Source organism: Cucumis melo, chromosome 10, assembly GCF_025177605.1.
Source record: "Cucumis melo cultivar AY chromosome 10, USDA_Cmelo_AY_1.0, whole genome shotgun sequence".
Lineage (NCBI taxonomy): Eukaryota > Viridiplantae > Streptophyta > Magnoliopsida > Cucurbitales > Cucurbitaceae > Cucumis > Cucumis melo.
Window position 1 is genome coordinate 27677831 of NC_066866.1, and position 18721 is coordinate 27696551.

The 18721-nt window shown below is 31.2% G+C and overlaps 1 protein-coding gene across 2 annotated transcripts; it reads left to right on the plus strand.

The window, feature by feature from the left end:
* The first annotated feature begins 12947 nt into the window (after positions 1 to 12947).
* LOC103502550 (serine--tRNA ligase, cytoplasmic) lies at positions 12948 to 18430 on the plus strand. Of its 2 annotated transcripts, XM_008466515.3 has the most exons (10): positions 12948 to 13259; positions 13362 to 13432; positions 13767 to 13928; positions 14056 to 14161; positions 15098 to 15291; positions 15766 to 15869; positions 15957 to 16140; positions 16553 to 16732; positions 17533 to 17747; positions 18104 to 18430. In XM_008466515.3, exons 1-9 carry the CDS (start codon positions 13127 to 13129, stop codon positions 17743 to 17745), a joined length of 1347 nt encoding a protein of 448 aa, XP_008464737.1. In that variant the 5' UTR covers positions 12948 to 13126; the 3' UTR covers positions 17746 to 17747; positions 18104 to 18430. The 2 variants fall into 2 exon arrangements, with proteins under 2 accessions (XP_008464737.1, XP_008464736.1); XM_008466514.3 differs by having other exon boundaries at positions 17533 to 18430.
* The last annotated feature ends 291 nt before the right edge of the window (positions 18431 to 18721 follow it).

The window sequence follows — 18721 nt, forward strand, 5'->3', positions numbered from 1 at the left end:
TTTTCATCACTTAACAATTTAATTAAGTTAAAATTGACAAATATTTCAATTTTTGTATTTATTTGATTTTATTTTTAACTTTGGAGAGTTACTAAGTTGTTAGTCTATATAGACCAATTTGTTTCTTCATTTTAGTATTTCGTTCCAAATTGAAGAGTTCTCGTAGTTCTTTCTTTCTTTTGATCTTGAGTTGAGTTTAGAACAAGTATTTAAGAGTTGTGTTAGATTCAAATAGTCTATTGTTGCAGTTTTGCTGGAATTAGTCCCTATGTTATGATGAGACCATTGGTGTAGTTTGCTTGAAGCTCGTGCAAAAGTGAATAATTATCTTTAGAACAATGTTTATAAAAAACATTCCTCTCCACTGCTCATTGACATCTCTAAGAATATCTTTTTATGTTATTTGGCTTACTCTTGGATTTGAACTTTTATCATTGTATATAGCTTGTACTATATCTAGTTGAAATAAGTAATTAGCTTTTATATATCATTTTCCCCAAGAAGCCCAACTTAGTGTATTAAACATAGATCCAATCCAGTAAGAAACCATCACATTTTCAACCATTTGGTTAAACTATAAATTTAGTGGTCATGTGTTTATTGAGTTATATTGGACGAAAAATTTGTAAGAAATTATGAAACATTTTTTGAATTAATTGTTGACCGTTATTTGACGTTTTAACGTTTATGAATTAATTGTTGATTGTTATTTGACCATTAACGTTTTATTATATTTTGACCGTTTTATAATTAAATTCTTAACGTTTCATAATTAAATATATTTTTAATGTTTTCTTAATGAATTTGACCGTTGGCCGATCCTCCCTACACTATAAATAGATCCCTCACTCTCATTCTCAAAACACACAACAAACAATCTTCTCTCAAATTCTCACTCTCTTAAAAGTTTTTCGAGCTATTCTTTTTTTAGTGTTTCGGTTCCAATTAGTTTCTGTGCAAAACTAATTGACGAAAAAGGGTTGTTTTATCTTGGGGACGACGAGGCATAATTCTGTTTGCACGATTCAGAGTAGAGCCGCAAAACGTCTTAAAGAGAGCGTGTTCCGCGACTCAGTCCTTCAGTTCTTTGTTCCTTTTAACAATCCGTTCAGTTGCTGCCTCATTTCTTTCATCATTATTTGACAGACTTGGACGCTTTTTTGCATTGAAGACCGAAGTGCAACAACAATTTTAAGACGATTATTTTCTGCTGTGATGGCCGGACAAATCTAATCCGACTTGATGTCTTCTGATCTCAACCGTCCATTTCGTTTTGAAGGAGCACACTTCAAAAGGTGGAAACAAAGGATGTTATTTTTCCTCACGCTGAAGAAGGTGGCCATTCCTTGTACTACTGAAAAGCCGAAGATTTCAGAAAAAGATCCTACAGAAGAACAACTAAAGAACCTCGCCACCTGGACAGAAACTGACTTCATCTGTAAGAACCAAATTAACCTAATTCTTAATGGTCTTACTGATGAACTATATGATTATTATAGTACCATGACTACTGCAAAAGAAGTGTGAGATGCACTACAAAAGAAGTACAATACTGAGGAAGCGGGGTGGAAGAAGTACGCTGTCAGCCGATACTTGAGATATCAAATGACTGATGACAAATCCGTGGAGGCACAGTCACATGAAATTCAGAAAATAGCCCACGAGATTATCAGTGAAGATATGTCACTCAATGATCAATTTCAAGTTGTTATTATCGATAAATTACCTCGACTGTGGAAGGATTTCAAGAACACCCTAAGGCACAAAACCAAGGAGTTCTCACTAGAAAGTCTAATCATGAGGCTAAGGATAGAGGAGGAAGCAAGGAAGCATGATAAAAAAGAAGAGGTGAACGCTATCCCCAGAAAGAAGCCCACTGCAGTTCTGAAACTGGACCGGAAGCCGAAAGGAAACAAGATGAAACAAGGATCCAACAAACAAAACAACCCACAGTCCAGAAGTACGATACAAATTGTTTGTTATAATTGTAATAAGGGTATAAATTGTTTGTTATAATTGTAATAAGCCTGGTCATTTAGCTAGAAATTGTAGAAACATGAGTCACCCGGTGCATAGGCGAACCTGATAGAAGATGAATTAGTAGCTATGATGTCTAAAGTTAATATGATTGGGGGATCTGAAGGTTGGTGGCTAGACACAGGTGCATTCTACCATGTCTGCCACGACCTTAGTCTTTTTAGAAAATATAATGAAGTTAAGGACAAGAATATCCTTCTAGGAGATCATCACACAACCAAGGTGGCCGGTATTGGAGAAGTAGAACTAAAATTCACATCCGGCAAGACGCTTGTGCTGAAGAAAGTTCTGTATACTCCAGAAATTTGAAAGAATTTGGTCTCTATATATCTCCTCAACAAGGCTAAATTCACACAAACCATAGGATTAGACTTGTTTACTTTAATTAAAAACAATGTATTTGTGGGGAAGAGTTACACTACTGATGGCATGTTCAAATTAAAGTTGGAAATTAATAAGATTGCATCTTCTGCTTATATGTTGACTTCTTTTAATGTTTGGATGCTAGACTTTGTCATGTCAATAAAAGATTAATTAGCAACATGAGTAGGTTAAATCTTATACCTAAGTTATCTCTGTATGATTTTGAGAAATATGCATGTTGTAGTCAAGCTAAGATAACTAAAACCTCGCATAAGTCTGTAACTAGAGTAACAGAGCCTTTAGAATTAATTCATTATGACTTATGTGAATTTGATGGTACTTTAACTAGAAACAGTAAAAGGTATGTAATTATCTTTATAGATGACAGTTCTGACTACACTTTTATTTATCTGCTTAAAAATAAAAGTGATGCCTATGAAATGTTCAAAGTCTTTGTAACTGAAATAGAGAACCAGTTTAACAAAAGAATTAAGAGATTTCGTAGTGATAGAGGAACTGAATATGATTAAGTTGTTTTTAATGAGTTTTATAACTCAAAAGGAATAATGCATGAAATTATTGCGCCATATTCTCCTGAAATGAATGGAAAAGCAGAAAGAAAGAATAGAACTCTAACTGAGTTAATAGTTGTTATCTTACTTGAGTTAGGAGTAGCACCTCTTGGTAGGGTGAAATAATTAAGATTGTTAATTATGTTCTTAATAGGATTCCTAAATCAAACAGTAAAACTTCACCATACGAAGTCCTTAAACATAAAACACCAAACTTGTCTTATCTTAGAACTTGGGACTATCTAGCTTATGTTAGAATACCTTATCCAAAAAGAAGAAAATTAGCAAGTAGAGCCTATGAATGTGTCTTCATAGGATACGCTGAAAATAGTAAAACCTATAAATAGAGCTTTATGTTTAAATATGATTTAAATATTAAAAATACGAATACAGATTCATATTTGGAAGCTCAGAATTGATGAAATGGTCAAAGATGTAAAAAGTCAAAGTGTTGACTTTTAACTTTGAAATGTTGAACTTTGACTTCTTTATATTCAAATATGATTTGAATTTCGAAAAAATAAAAATAGATTCATGTTCGGGAGGTCGAAATTAGTCAAGATAAATAAAATGGTAAAAAGTGAAAATTTGACTTTGACTTGAATGGTCAAATGACCATATTGCCCTCGGACTAAAAGTTTCATTAATATAGCCACTTAGCCCAGTAAGTTTCACTAATGGTTAATGGAATGTTAAGGTATTGAGATTTGGTCAACTAATTATAATTATGTTATAAATAGGCTCTTTTTCATTTAATTAAAGACTTTTGGAAAATTTTGTTATTTTACTTTAAAAAATTATATCAAATTTAATTTTCTCTCTTCTAAAATCTCAACCCTAAAATTCTACCTCCAGATTCCATCTCTCTCTCAATTTCTTCCACCTTAGGGGTCTCATAACCCGATTCTAAGTTTGAAGAATAGCTGATCAATACTAGTGATGGTCCCGGCTTCAAGTTCGTGAGGAGATTACAAGGATTGTAAAGCTTCAAAGGTGAGTTTTTCTTTTAACCCTAATTCCATTTAATTAGGGTAGTTTTGGCATGTTAATCACTAAAATGTTTAGTTGCATTTAAAATAAAAAAAGATTTTTTTTATTTCGCCTATGTATGTCTCGTATCCCTTAAATCATACAATAATCAAGGGTTATTATTAGTTAGAAAATTATAGAATATCACAAAATGTGATAACACAAATAAAACAGATGATAAAATCATTTAGATTGTACAGTAATCACAAGTAAATCAGAGGACTATCGAAGGGTATCACACATGCTATTCAAATTAACTAATAGGAATCAATTACAAAATCAAAGAACACAAAATGGGATAACAAATATAGAGTTTTAGTCATAAACGGAAATTACAGAAAAGAACAAAAAAAAAAAATTCTCCAACTAAATACTTAAATGGAAGTTAAAATGTAATCAATGTATAGAAATCAGTTTGCAATCAATTAGTCTTCATTTTCCTTACTCCAACTACACACTGATTTTGGACAGATACCTCATGCACAAAATGAGATTACAAATATATATTTTGAGTTACAAATATAAATTACAGAAAACAACAATGAATATAAACAAAAACAATCAAAATTACTGCAACTAAATCTCAAATGAAATCCAAAATATAATTAATACGTAGAAATCAGTTTGCATTCAGTTAGAAATATAATGTTCAAACGAATTAAAGAAACTATGGTTTTTCAGATGCAGAAGAAGAGAAGAAAAAAGATACGTCATGTTCGAAAGTTGTTGGTGAGGAGAAGAGAAGAAGAGTAACCGAAGATTAAGCCCAAAACATTGTGCATTTGTTTACGTCATGTTCGACCTTTTACTTGAAGTCCATTAGTAAGTTCAGGTTGTGCTAATGAAATTTGCCATTTTTGAAATTTTAAACCTAAAGGAACATGAGCTTAATTTACTTAATTATTTGAAAATTTTAGAGAAAATACTTAATCTAGCTACAATTTTACACAAATGTCTTAAATTCTTAATTAAATTTAGTAATAAGATTTGATTAATTTTATGGACAGATTTGACGTTATAATTAATTTTAAATATTACATATAAATAAAAATTGATATATATTTTGCCATTAATATTTTATACTACATTTATTATTTGTATTAAAACTTACATATTTATACTATTAATTACTTAATAGATTTCTTTTCACGTTGTAGTCAAATCATCGATTCTATGTAAATATGATATATATTGAATACAATTATTGTAATATTTTAAACCATCTTTCTCTCTCCCAATTTCTTATCCTTCCGGTGAATTAATGTACATTAATGTTTCCAACCATCTCTCTCCATCCATTTTTATTCTTTCGATAAAAAACTTTTTGATGAATGCATATTTTTCTCCAATCATTCAACTGATCTCTCTCCATCTATTATTTCTTATTCCAGACATCTCCTTCAAGCTTTCTGGTTAGTGCATATTTATTTTATCTTATTCATGTTTTACTAGTGAAGTAAATTATAGTATGCCGGTGAAGTTTTCCAATGAAGTTTTCCGATGAAGTAAATTTGTTTTATCTTATTTATATTTGTTTTTAGGTATTTCAATTTTTTTTCTTATATTAGTAATCAATATTTTCTTAATTTGAGAGTAATGTATATTGAATTATAGAATTTTTTACAGTATATGAAGTTGGTTTCGGTTTACATGTTTGTTCATTATATACTAAGGCACATATTGTATATAATACATTACGGTGATATATATATTATTTTTTTTCATGGTATAATCAACATTGTAGTATATTTTAGTCCATAAACAGATGTAGTTTTTTTTCATGGTATAATCATTTTAGTCCATAAACATATGTCGTTTCAAAAGTTACATAATAATTCATAAAAAATTTGTTTCTAAATCAATCATGTATATTGTTCATAATTTTCGTTGAATTGTAATTGAATATATTATATTTATGGGACAGTATTATTCTTATACTTAAAGTTTTATTTCTAAATTAACACATTATATTTTTCATTTATTCGTTAAAGTCAATCTGAAACTACACATTCAATATAAGTTAGCATACGAAAAACTTGATATATACAGTATGTGAAACGAATATATTACAGTCATTAACAACTAATTTTATTACGTGGAATATTATTGGATCATATTAATTGAGTCTTTAGGATATATCTAGTTTTATATAGAACATTGTTACCGTTGTTTGTTATATAATATGAGGTATATATATGCAAAATAATTAAATATACATGTGTACATATGAGAAAGTACATAAAATATATATCTTAATTTTATGTAACTTACTAAAAGTCTATAATTTTTATAATTATATTCGATATAAACATGATATATATTTGAAATTAATAATTAACCAAATAAGTGTACGGATATAACAAATTTACAATATATCATCTTATATACCAAACAACATTTGAGATGTATATTTTCATTTTTCAATATGTTTAACAACACAAAAATCGAGCATCATAAAAACATAGGAATGAAAAAAAAAAGGAAAAAAAATGTAAAAATCCATATAACAATGACAATAAAAAATGAAAATAAGGAGAATTTATATGAGAAAAAAAAATAAACATAATATTTATAATTAAAAAAATCAAACTAAAATAAATAATAAATACTCAAAGTCAAGTATGAAATTAGCCCAAGACGAAACTACTTTTATTTTATTTTCATATTTATGTTATTACTATCGTAAATATAATGATATATTATAAATGTAGATATTCATAATCTACATAGGTTACAATTTTCATATAACTCTCACATTCAATTCCATATTGTAACATTCATATTCATCCCATTGAATTCCATAATGTAACCTATACCATGATATGTCCTATAAATAGAGGAGTGTGGTGCCTTTATAAAACACACCACAATTGAGTTCAATTGTCTTCACTTCTTCCTCTCTTCTCTATTCTTCTTTTATGTTCTTATCTAGTTTTTGGTTCTTTATTTCATAACACGTTATCAGCACGACATTCTACAATTTTATCATTTGTAAAAGGTAGGTTATAATATTTTTTTTTGTTTTGGTATTTGTGAATATTGCATGAAACAATCCACATATACATTATGCATAGTTTAAATGTTTGAGAATGTAATATTTTATACCTATTGCATGTTGTAATTTTACATATTATGTTTACATAGTTATTGTTTGTTAAAAAAATTATTTTTAGTTCATGATAAGATTATGGTTTAGTTCATCTTAATTTCTTTACGATTTATGTGATTGTTTATGTTTGGTTATTATTTCAATTATTTTAAGATCTATGTATAGTTTATGAATTTTTTATGATTTGTGTTTATAATTTAGTTGTTTATAACTTTCTATTAGTATAAGTTTTGTAATTGTTTTTATGATCTAAATGTTTTTATCAATTTACCTAAGTATGTTGTTTTAACATATTATGTATAGGTATGTTGTAAAATTAACATTTTTTGTGTATTGTTGTTAATTTTCGACAATATTTATATGTAATTTTAATTATTGTACATTAACATGCATGTTTTGAATTATTATATATGGGTTCCATTGATTTTTGTATCATGTGCATAATATGATATTTATCTAAGTTGTCTTAGAATGCATGTTTGACATGTTTATTAAATTTCTAATATAAGTTAGTTTATTTGTTCTTTGTTATAGTTTTACCATGTCAAGTCTTACCAAATTAGAATTTCTAGCTCTTGATATCAATGGTGATAATTATTTATCATGGGTGCTTGATCCTGAAATTCATTTGGATGCCATGAATCTTGGAGAAACGATTAAAGAAGAAAACATGACTTCAAGTCAAGAAAAGGCGAAAGCCATGATTTTCCTTCGACGTCATCTTCACGAGGGACTAAAGATTGAATATCTTACGATAAAAGATCTCTATGAACTATGACAAAGTTTAAAAGAAAGGTATGATCATAAAAAAAAAGTGTGATTCTTTCCTAAAACTTGATATGATTGGATGCACTTAAGGTTGCAAGATTTTAAATCAGTAAGTGATTATAATTCCACATTATTTAAAATTTGTTCAAAATTATTGTTATGCGGAGAAAAAGTTACTAATGAAGATATGTTAGAAAAAACATTTTCAACATTTCATGTCTCGAATATGCTCCTGCAGCAGCAATATCGAGAAAGAGGTTTTAAAAAGTATTTTGAACTCATATCATGTCTTCTTGTAGCTGAACAAAATAATAAGTTATTAATGAAAAACCATGAATCTCGACCAACTAGAGCAACACCATTCCTTGAAGCGAATGTTGTATTTTTAAATAATATTAATGGTCGAGGTCAAGGTCGTGGTCGTAATCATGGCCGAGGTCATGACCATGGTAGAGGAAGAAGTAATTTTTACGTAGTAATAATCATTTAGATTTCAAGAAAACCACAAATGATGATCATAGAAGAAAAACTCCACAAAATAAAAAAATTAAAAGTGGTAAAAATCAATGCTTTTGTTGTGGTATGAATGGTCATTAGACTCGTACTTGTCGTACATCCAAGCACTTAGTCGACCTTTATCAAGCCTCATTGAATAAAAAAGGGAAGAATGCGGAAGTAAATTTTGCCTATCAAGATGATGTATTTTACCCTTCCAACATGACCCCTTTGGATGTGACGGACTTCTTTGAGTCTCCTGAAGAGAAAAATGATGTTAATGAAGGAGTAACAAATACTTCATTTAATTATGATAATGTCCAAAACTAATATTTGCATTATGTTTTCTTTATTTAACATTTACCAGTTTATTTATATATTTACATTTCAAGGTTAGTTTTTTTTTTCCTTTTTACCAAGAGACTTATTGTAATCGTTTTTTTTTTAATGAAGAGTTATAGACATTTCTCATATTTTGGCTGACTCAAAAATGAATAATGAAGACTTACGTTTGGCAGATAGTACAACTACGTACACAATACTTAAAAGTAAAAAATATTTTTCTACATTGACAATGCTTGAAGCAAATGTCAATTTAATATCAGGTTCTACAAACTTGATTGAAGGTTTTGGAAAAACAAACCTTATTTTGCCTAAAGGAACAAAATTCACAATTAGTAATGTTTTGTTCTCTAGTAAGTAAAAAAGAAACTTATTGAGTTTCAAAGATATACGTCAAAATGGTTATCATGTTGAAACTAACAATAAAAATAATATAAAATATCTTTATATTACATTTATTGTTTCACATGAGAAGCTATATTGGAAACATTGTCTGCCTTTTCTTCTGGATTATATTATACTCATATACGAGTAATTGAAACATATGTCACCATGAACCCAAAGTTCATGAATTTAAATATGTTTACTGTTTGGCATGATCGATTGGGTCATCCCGGGTCAATAATGATGAGAAGAATTATTGAAAATTCTCATGGACATCCACTAAAGAAACAGAAGATTCTTCAATCCAATGAATTATCATGTATTGCTTGCTCTCAAGGAAAATTAATTATTAGGCCATCACCAGCTAAAGTTGGAGTTGAGTCGCCTACATTTTTAGAACGAATTCATGGTAATATATGTTGACCAATCAATCCACCAAGTGGACCATTTAGATATTTCATAGTTTTAATTGACGCATCAAGTAGATGGTCACATGTGTGTTTATTATAAAGTCGAAACCTTGCATTTGCACGATTACTTGCTCAAATAATTAAATTAAGAGCACAGTTTTCAGATTATACAATAAAAAACATTTGACTTAATAATGCTGATGAATTTACATCCCAAACATTTAATAATTATTGCATGTCAACTGGGATAAATATCGAACATCCTGTAGCTCATGTTCATACACAAAATAGTTTGGCAGAATCATTTATTAAATGTTTACAATTGATTGCCAGACCATTATTTATGAGAGCAAAACTTCCCTTATCTATATGGGGTCATGCTATTCTGCATGCAACGTCATTTATACGCATAAGACCGACGTCTTATTATAAGTATTCCCCAACACAATTAGCTTATGGCCAGTAACCAAATATTTCTCATTTGCGAATTTTTGGTTGTGCAGTGTATGTTTCAATTTCCCCACTACAACGTACTAAAATGGGACCTCAAAGAAGGTTAGGAATATATATCGAATTTGAATCCTCATCAATTATTAGATATCTTGAACTCTTGACGGGGATGTATTTACTACACAATTCGCTGATTGTCATTTTAATGTGACAAATTTTCCAACATTAGGGGGAGGAATTAAGAAGTTGAAAAATGAAATTGACTGGAATGTATCGTTATTGTCTCATTTAGATTCTCGTAAAAAGCAATGTGAACTAGAAATTCAAAAGATAATTCATTTACAAAGTGTAGCAAACCAAATGCCAGATGCATTTACAAATACTAAGAAAGTGACCAAGTCATATATTCCAGCTGCAAATACTCCATCTAGAATTGAAATCCCAACTCAGCAAGTTGATACAATTAATGAATCAGTGCTGCGCCAAAAGCATGGTAGACTTATGGGTTCAAAGGATATAAATCCTCGAAAAAGAAAAGTGACCAATAGTTGAAATGACTTAATTGACAATAGAAACATTCAAGAAAAAGTCATGGACATGACTAGTGGTAAAAATGTTGAAGAGACTCAAGTATATGAAGATAACAATGAGATCTCGATAAATTATACCATGACAGGAAAAAGGTGGAATAGAATTAATGTAGTTGATTTTTGCGTATAATGTTGCACATAATATCATTCATGAAGATGAGAATTATGAGCTTAAATTTGTTTGACGAATGTCGTAATAGAAAGGATTGGCCCAAGTGGAAAGAAGCCATCCAAGTAGAACTAAACTCACTCACGAAACGTGAAGTTTTTAGAGCTGTAGTTCATACACCTAAAGGTGTAAAACCTGTGGGATTTAAATGGTTATTTGTGTGCAAACGAAATAAAAATAATGAGGTCACTCGATATAAAGCACGACTTGTTGCACAAGGATTTTCTCAAAGATCAGACATTGATTATGAGGAAACATATTCTCCTATGGTGGATGTTATTACATTAAGATATTTAATTAATCTGACTGTATATGAAAATCTTGATATGCATCTTATGGTACAATCGCTTAAGTGAATATTTATTGAAAGAAGGTTATCAAAATAATCCAATTTGTCCATGTGCTTTTATTAAGAAATCACAGTCAGGATTTGCGATTATAGCTGTATATGTTGATGATTTAAATATAATTGGAACTCCTGAAGAGCTTTCAAAGGCAATAAAATATCTCAAAAAGGAATTTGAAATGAAAGATCTTGGTAAGACAAAATTTTGTCTTGGCTTACAAATCGAGCATTTAGCCGATGGATTTTTTATTCATCAATCGACATATACAAATTTTTTTAAAAAAAGATTCTACATGGACAAAGCACACCCATTGAACATTCCAATGGTGGTTCGATCACTAGATATAAAAAATGATATCTTTCGACCTCGAGAAGATAATGAAGAATTACTTGGTCCTGAAGTACCGTACCTTAGTGCAATAGATGCATTAATGTATCTTGCTAATAACACAAGATCAGATATAACATTTTGAGTAAATTTTTTTAGCAAGATATAGTTCTTCTCCAACAAAAAGACATTAGAATGGAGTTAAGCATGTACTTCGTTATCTTGGAGGGACAATTGATATGAGTTTGTTTTATTCAAATAAATCAAACTTTGATCCAGTTGGTTATGCGGATGCTGGATATTTATCTGACCCAAACAAAACAAGATCTCAAACATGTTATCTGTTTACATGTGGAGGAACTGCTATATCTTGGCAGTCTGTAAAGCAAACCATGACGATCACTTCATTGAATCATGTAGAAATTCTTGCAATTCATGAAGCTAGTAATGAATGTGTATGGTTGGGGTCAATGACTCATCATATTTGAGAAACATGTGGTTTGTCTTTCAGTAAAAATTTACCAACAATATTATTTGAAGATAATACCACATGTATAGCACAAATCAAATGAGGGTATATAAAAGGAGATAGAACAAAGTATATCTCACCAAAACTCTTCTATACGTATGACCTTGAAGAAAATAGTGACATCAGTGTTCAACAAATTTATTCAAAAGACAACTTGGCAGTCTTATTCACAAAAACATTACCCACATCAACATTTGAAAAACTAGTCCACAACATTGAAATGCGACGACTCAGAGAACTCAAGTGCTGTATCCATAAGGGGGAGTAGAAATATTGCCCTCAAGGAATAGGAATACTGCATTTTTTCCCTTGACTATGATTTTTCTCATTGGGTTTTCCTTCACTAGGATTTTTTCCTAGCAAGGTTTTTAATGAGGCAGTTATTAATGTATAAAAATGATGTACTTTTTTTCCTTCACTAGGATTTTTTCCCATCGGGTTTTTTCCTAGTCAGATTTTAACGAGGCATTTATTTTTATATAATATAGATATCTAAGAGGGAGTATTGTAAATATAATGATAGATTATAAATGTAGATATCCATAACCTACATAGGTTACAATTTTTATATAACTCTCACATTCAATTTCATATTGTAACATTCATCATATTGAATTTCATAATGTAACCTATACCATGATATGTCCTATAAATAGAGGAGTGTGGTGCCTTTGCAAGACATACCACAATTGAGTTCAATTGTCTTCTCTTCTTTCTCTCTTCTCTATTCTTCTTTTGTGTTCTTATCTAGTTTTTGGTTCTTTATTTCATAACAATTACGAATTTGTTTCATTTTTTAAATAATATTAATTCTAATAATGAATAGTATTATCATTTAAACATTACTTTTACGTAAATTTGAAGCTCACGGTTGCCTTTTACGAAAAAAAAATGATAATTTTAAGTTTTTTTTGTAGGCAATTGAACCTATATATTTAGACTATAAAACCAATGATTAGTTTTGCAAATGATGGCATTGAAAAATGTAGGACCAAAGCCAATTGGCAAAACCGGTCTCGGTGAGAAATAGAACCGGTTCAGAGGTTTGGTCTAAACATGGAGTAGGGTCTGGTTGTGAACCACTTGGAATGTCATGGGCTAATGCGTAATGGTATATTTTCAAGCTTTAGGGTTTTGTAGGTTAAAGTTTTCTCACTCTAAATTGCAGTTTTTGGAAGGGAAATCTCAAACGCAGATACACAAAGATGTTGGACATCAATTTGTTCAGAGAAGAGAAAGGCAACAATCCTGAAATCATCCGTGAGTCTCAACGCCGCCGATTTGCCAACGTTGAACTCGTTGATGAAGTCATTAAGCTTGATAAAGAATGGCGTCAACGTAATCCTCCATCTTTTATCCTCTACTATTTCATTTCTCTCTCTTTTTCTTCATTTTTTTCTTACCCCTTTTCTTTTGGTATTGGAATTGGAATTTGTTTAGGCCAATTTGAGCTGGAGAATCTCAGAAAGGAGTTCAACAAGATCAACAAGCAAATTGCTCAGCTTAGAATAGTAATTCATCTATCGATCTTTCTTCTTTCATGTTGCAGGAGATTGTTTTAGGAACTATTGTTAATTTCATAGTTCATGCAACTGTTAGTCCCTATTATGGGATTTAAGTTTTATGTTGTTAGACCTCCTATGGACTATACGTGTGAACTGGATAGTGGAATGTTAAAATTTGTTTGTACGGATAGTGGGGGTGGGGGGTCGGACCAGAGCAGGTTTAAGAAAGGTTCTCGAGTGCAGGAACTGTACTTAGATATCTAACATTTCTTGTGAAATTTTTGGTTTTGGTTCAATTTCCATTCTTCCGTTGTTTACTTAGTAAATTTTGGAAATGAAGGCTGGTGAGGATGCGTCCGAGAGGATTAAAGACACTGAAGAAAATAAAAGGTTGTCTGCTGAGAAAGATGTTGAAGCTAAGGATGTGTTAAAAAAGTTGAACTCCAAATTGGAAATAATTGGAAACCTTGTGCATGATTCCGTTCCCGTCAGCAATGATGAGGTATGATAGTTGGCATCGCTGCATTGGTTTTATTCTTTGTAGTGCTTTACTTTCTTAACAATGCAAACAACTTTTTGTAAGCTAATAGTGTTGTTACTTTCTTAACAATGCAAGAAACTTTTTGTAGGCTAATAATGTTGTTATCAGATCGTGGGGTGAGAAACTAGTAAAACCGAAACTGAAGAATCATGTTGATCTTGTTGAGCTTCTTGAAATTGCAGATACTAAAAGAGGTAATAAATTATAGAAATTTTACTCTGATCAATTGTGATATGCACAGATTTCTTATCACAGCTTCTTAATAACCTCCCAAATTTTCCCACTAAGATTGTCACTGCTATCATAGGGAAACTCACAATCCCATCCTGAATCCAACTCTTCACCCTCCTTTGCTTTCTTTTTATCTCCCTCTACATCTTTTCCCCCAACATCCTTCCTTAAAGCCAGAGAATATAATTCGCCGGACCCTTTGGTAAAACCCATTTTCTACCTGATGAGTCAGATACAAAGAAAGAAATAAGTCTAGAAATTCGTCCTGTTCCGGTTTAGAAATTTGTGACCTTTTCCCCTTAAAGGATTCAGAAAAACTATGGCGCATCCATGTCCATTGCCACTTTATTGGACTGATAAAGAACTTCCTATTCACGATATTTCATTGGGTAACCCATCACTGCAACCAAACAATCTTTTACCCACGCTGAAGTAGCTTATAGTTCTAACTTAACAACCTCTGGACCTGTGTTCCTCTATGACTGATCTTCTTCCATTCCCACTTTTTTGGAGTGAAAAAAACTTCCCATTCACTGTAACCTTTCCCATTATACTCTTATTTTAGAGAGGAGAGAAAAACTAAGCAACATGATGATTAAGCAATCAGCTTCGTACATGAAGATAAGAGGACATTATGGTTGTTGATTATTAGAGCTTTGGAAGATTAGTGAATCACAAGGAACCACCTAGCTTGCAACGATATTTCTCTTCTAATAGTTTATATACCTTTAGCTCCTGATGTTTTCTCTGGTGTATATTGTCTCATCAAATTAAATTCCCAAATTTCACATTTGTCACTGCATTGGAATCCATCCAGTTTATGCCATCTATTAAAAATTTAAATATAGATACAGAAAATTAAGCTCTTATGCTAATTTCAACTCTATGGAAATATGTAGGTTCTGAAATAGCAGGAGGTAGAGGCTACTATCTAAAAGGAGCTGGTGTGCGTTTGAACCAAGCTTTGATAAACTATGGCCTTGACTTTTTGGAGAAAAGGGGTTATACAGAACTGCAGACTCCTTTCTTCATGAGAAAAGATATCATGGCTAGATGTGCTCAATTGGCTCAATTTGATGAAGAACTTTATAAGGTCTGTTATTAATGTTTTGACAGGGTCTATAGGAATTTAAATCCCAATGGTTCTGAAATGAATTCATTCTTTCTTTAAATAAAAAAAGGATGTTAATTTCAAATATTGCTTTGATGTGTGTGTATTGGATTTAACAGGATTTCAAATTGAAATACTAATTAGGATTATTTTCCTTTTCATTTCTAGTAATCATTTGAACAATTTTATCCAAATTTATTTCAAATTCTTCTCATTCCAAACGAAACAAATTAAAGACAATTCATAAATTTTCAAATCATGTGATATAAAATTCCTTTTTATACTTCTTTGATCCCAAACAAATCTTGATGACTTTCTTTATGAGGAAAGCAAGTTTTTATTTGTAGTCTTGCATTTCAAAGCAAGGATCTTGGTCCATTAGTAAACCAGTTCTTTTTGTTGTGTTTGGGCTGTGGATTGCCAAAATATGATTATAAATTCATTGGTGTTCATTAGGTTACTGGTGAGGGTGATGATAAATATCTAATTGCCACGGCTGAACAACCACTTTGTTCATATCATCTTGAAGATTGGATTCATCCTTCCCAGTTGCCCTTAAGGTTTCTGCATCTTACTAAAAATTGTCCACCTCTAGCGCCATATGAAAGCATTTTATTTTAATTCACTATTATTAATGCCCCATATAGGTATGCTGGATATTCATCTTGCTTTCGTAAAGAAGCAGGTTCCCATGGCCGAGATACTCTTGGAATCTTCCGAGTCCATCAATTCGAGAAAGTAGAGCAATTTTGTATCACCAGCCCTAATGGCAATGATTCTTGGGACATGCATGAAGAGATGATAAAAAATTCCGAGGACTTCTACAAGACGGTAGATTCTATACCTTGTATCGGTGATTTTTCTGTTCAACAATTATGATTCCAAATTAGTAATCCAATATTTAGGTAATTTTCTGAAACATTTGGCTAGAGAGTAAGTGTTATTTCTATACCCTGTAAGTGTTATTTTTTGGTCTTTAGGATTTTTCATTTTAATACTTGTATATTTGGTTTTGGGTTTGGTTTGGTGCTTATCTATTAGCTCTTGGAATATATATATTTCTTTTAACCAGGACTCTGTGCTGCATTCCTGGGAACATTGGGCTTTAGGATCTCTCATCTTGTATCCCCCTTTTTTTTCTTGTATTCCATCATTTTCTTCTCTGTGGAAGCTTGGATTTCCATTAACGAAACAACATTAGTGGTAGTAATTTTATCTGATGTGAGATTTTATGTTTTTGCAGTTAAATATCCCATACCAAGTTGTAGCTATAGTTTCTGGTGCATTAAATGATGCAGCTGCCAAGAAATATGACTTAGAAGCATGGTTTCCTGCATCTCAGACTTACAGGGAGTTAGTATCATGTTCTAATTGCACTGACTATCAGTCCAGAAGGTTAGAGATCCGATACGGTCAGAAAAAGGTAAGTTCTTCTTCATTACTTCTGAAATATTGAATAATATGATTTGCATTAAGATTGTTACCTTCTTCATTACTTCTGAATTGTTGAAGAATATGATTTGCATTAAGATTGTTGAACCTGGAGGTGCTAACAGCTAACGTATGTTTTAACAGGTTTCTAGTAGGGTAGTCATTGATTTTTATAAATTAATTTATGTCTATTATCCTGGCATTCTTGTAACTTCTCAATGAAATTGGGTTGGGTTAAATTATAAGCTTGGTCCTGAATTTTCACGGTTATATGTTTTATCTTTTGTATTTTCTGCCTCTAAATATTTAAAGCTTAGGCTACACCGTTTCTAAACCTGATTTAAGTTTGATTCTTATTGAAAGTTGTCTATTTCTTAAAGAAAAAGTCTGGTTCTCTTGCCACAAAATATCTAAACCACGCTGAATTCAACTCTGGATTGAACACTTGACACTGAGCAGTTGAGACATACCGTCAAAGTGGTTAAGTACTTAATTGATAGTGTTAACAACAGACTTATTAGACACAATATTGGAATTTGATTAAATTTGATTGGTTGACTGAATAATTAGAAAACTTTTCAAGTACTAGGATTAGATGGACAAACTTGCAAGTTGAAAGGTTTATGATAAACTTTGTAAAGTATGCAAGCACTAAATAGACACAACATAGCAAGTTTAGGGGTTATTATAAACTTTTTGAAGTATATAAGACTAAAAGGATACCACATTATTACTTTCCTTTTTAATTCCCTAGTTTTGAACTCCTATTTTGTTTTGATGGTGCAACTGCAGAGCAACGAGCAGACGAAACAGTATGTGCATTTGCTAAATTCTACACTCACAGCAACAGAAAGGACTCTATGCTGCATTCTTGAGAACTACCAAAAAGAAGATGGGGTTGAAGTACCTGAAGTTCTACGACCATATTTGGGTGGAAAGGCATTTCTACCCTTCAAAACTAAACCGACGGTGAACGATTCCAAAGGGAAGAAATCGAAGGCCTAATTGTATACTTTTCTTTTCTCTCCCTTTGAATTATTAAATTTTCTGACTCGAGGAAAAAGGAAATTGCTCAGAATATTGTGTTGGAACTTCAAATTATCTTTTGGTGGGTATTGAATTATGTTAAAGTTAAACACTAACTACTAGCCACCATGGCTGTTACCGTTGATTCATCTTTTGAAACCTACTTTTGTTTTAGCATTGGTATACGCTCTAAAAAATTGTTATAAATTGAAGTTCCACATATCTGGGTTTGTTTTATTTTTTGATTCAGAGAAGTTTGAGCAAAATTTTTGAGATTGATGTGACAAAGGTTTAGAGTACCCTTGGATTCTAAAGTAATTTTGTTGGGGTTTTGCAGGGCTGGCAATCGTTATCAGTCTTGTCAAGCAAGCCCAAAGCTCACTCCAATTATGAAATTCTTGGACCATTCCCACATGGTCTGGAAACTCTTATTTAGAAAATTTAGATTTGGTTTGAGATATTGCTAGGGAATGCCTTTTGGCTTAATATAGCTTTTGCTTTTATAAACCCCACTCACATCATGTCGACCAGTTTCGATCGATTTGTAGGAAATTGAAGTTGTTAATTTATGCTAGCAATTTGATGTTTATTTTCTTTGGCAATTGTTACTGAGTTTATACAGACCTATTTTGGTATCAAATGAAAATTTTGATGTGATCAATAATGAGTAGCATTTTTGCTTCGTCTATTTCAGTTGGTTTATTTGGAAAGTTCTAATTTTGATCGAAATTTTGGAAAGAAAATTATGAGCATCATCACGTTTTGTTTTTGCTCTTATTACTCTGTTGAAGTGATCTTGTAGGCAAAGTTCTCATCTTTTTCTTTATCTTCTTTATTAAGGGTGAGCTCTGAAGGTCATATATCATTGATCACAAAACAAAAGTCTCTCTCCCTCCCTCTCTCTCTCTCTCTCTCTTTTTATTTTATTTTATTTTTATTTATTTATTTTTTCCCT

Coding starts and splice junctions, on each gene's coding strand:
- LOC103502550 (XM_008466514.3), top strand. CDS start 13,127: ATGTTGGACATCAATTTGTTCAGAGAAGAGAAAGGCAACAATCCTGAA. Junction 15,870..15,956: donor CCTTCCCAGTTGCCCTTAAG/GTTTCTGCATCT, acceptor TGCCCCATATAG/GTATGCTGGATATTCATCTT. Junction 16,733..17,532: donor TCCGATACGGTCAGAAAAAG/GTAAGTTCTTCT, acceptor GTGCAACTGCAG/AGCAACGAGCAGACGAAACA.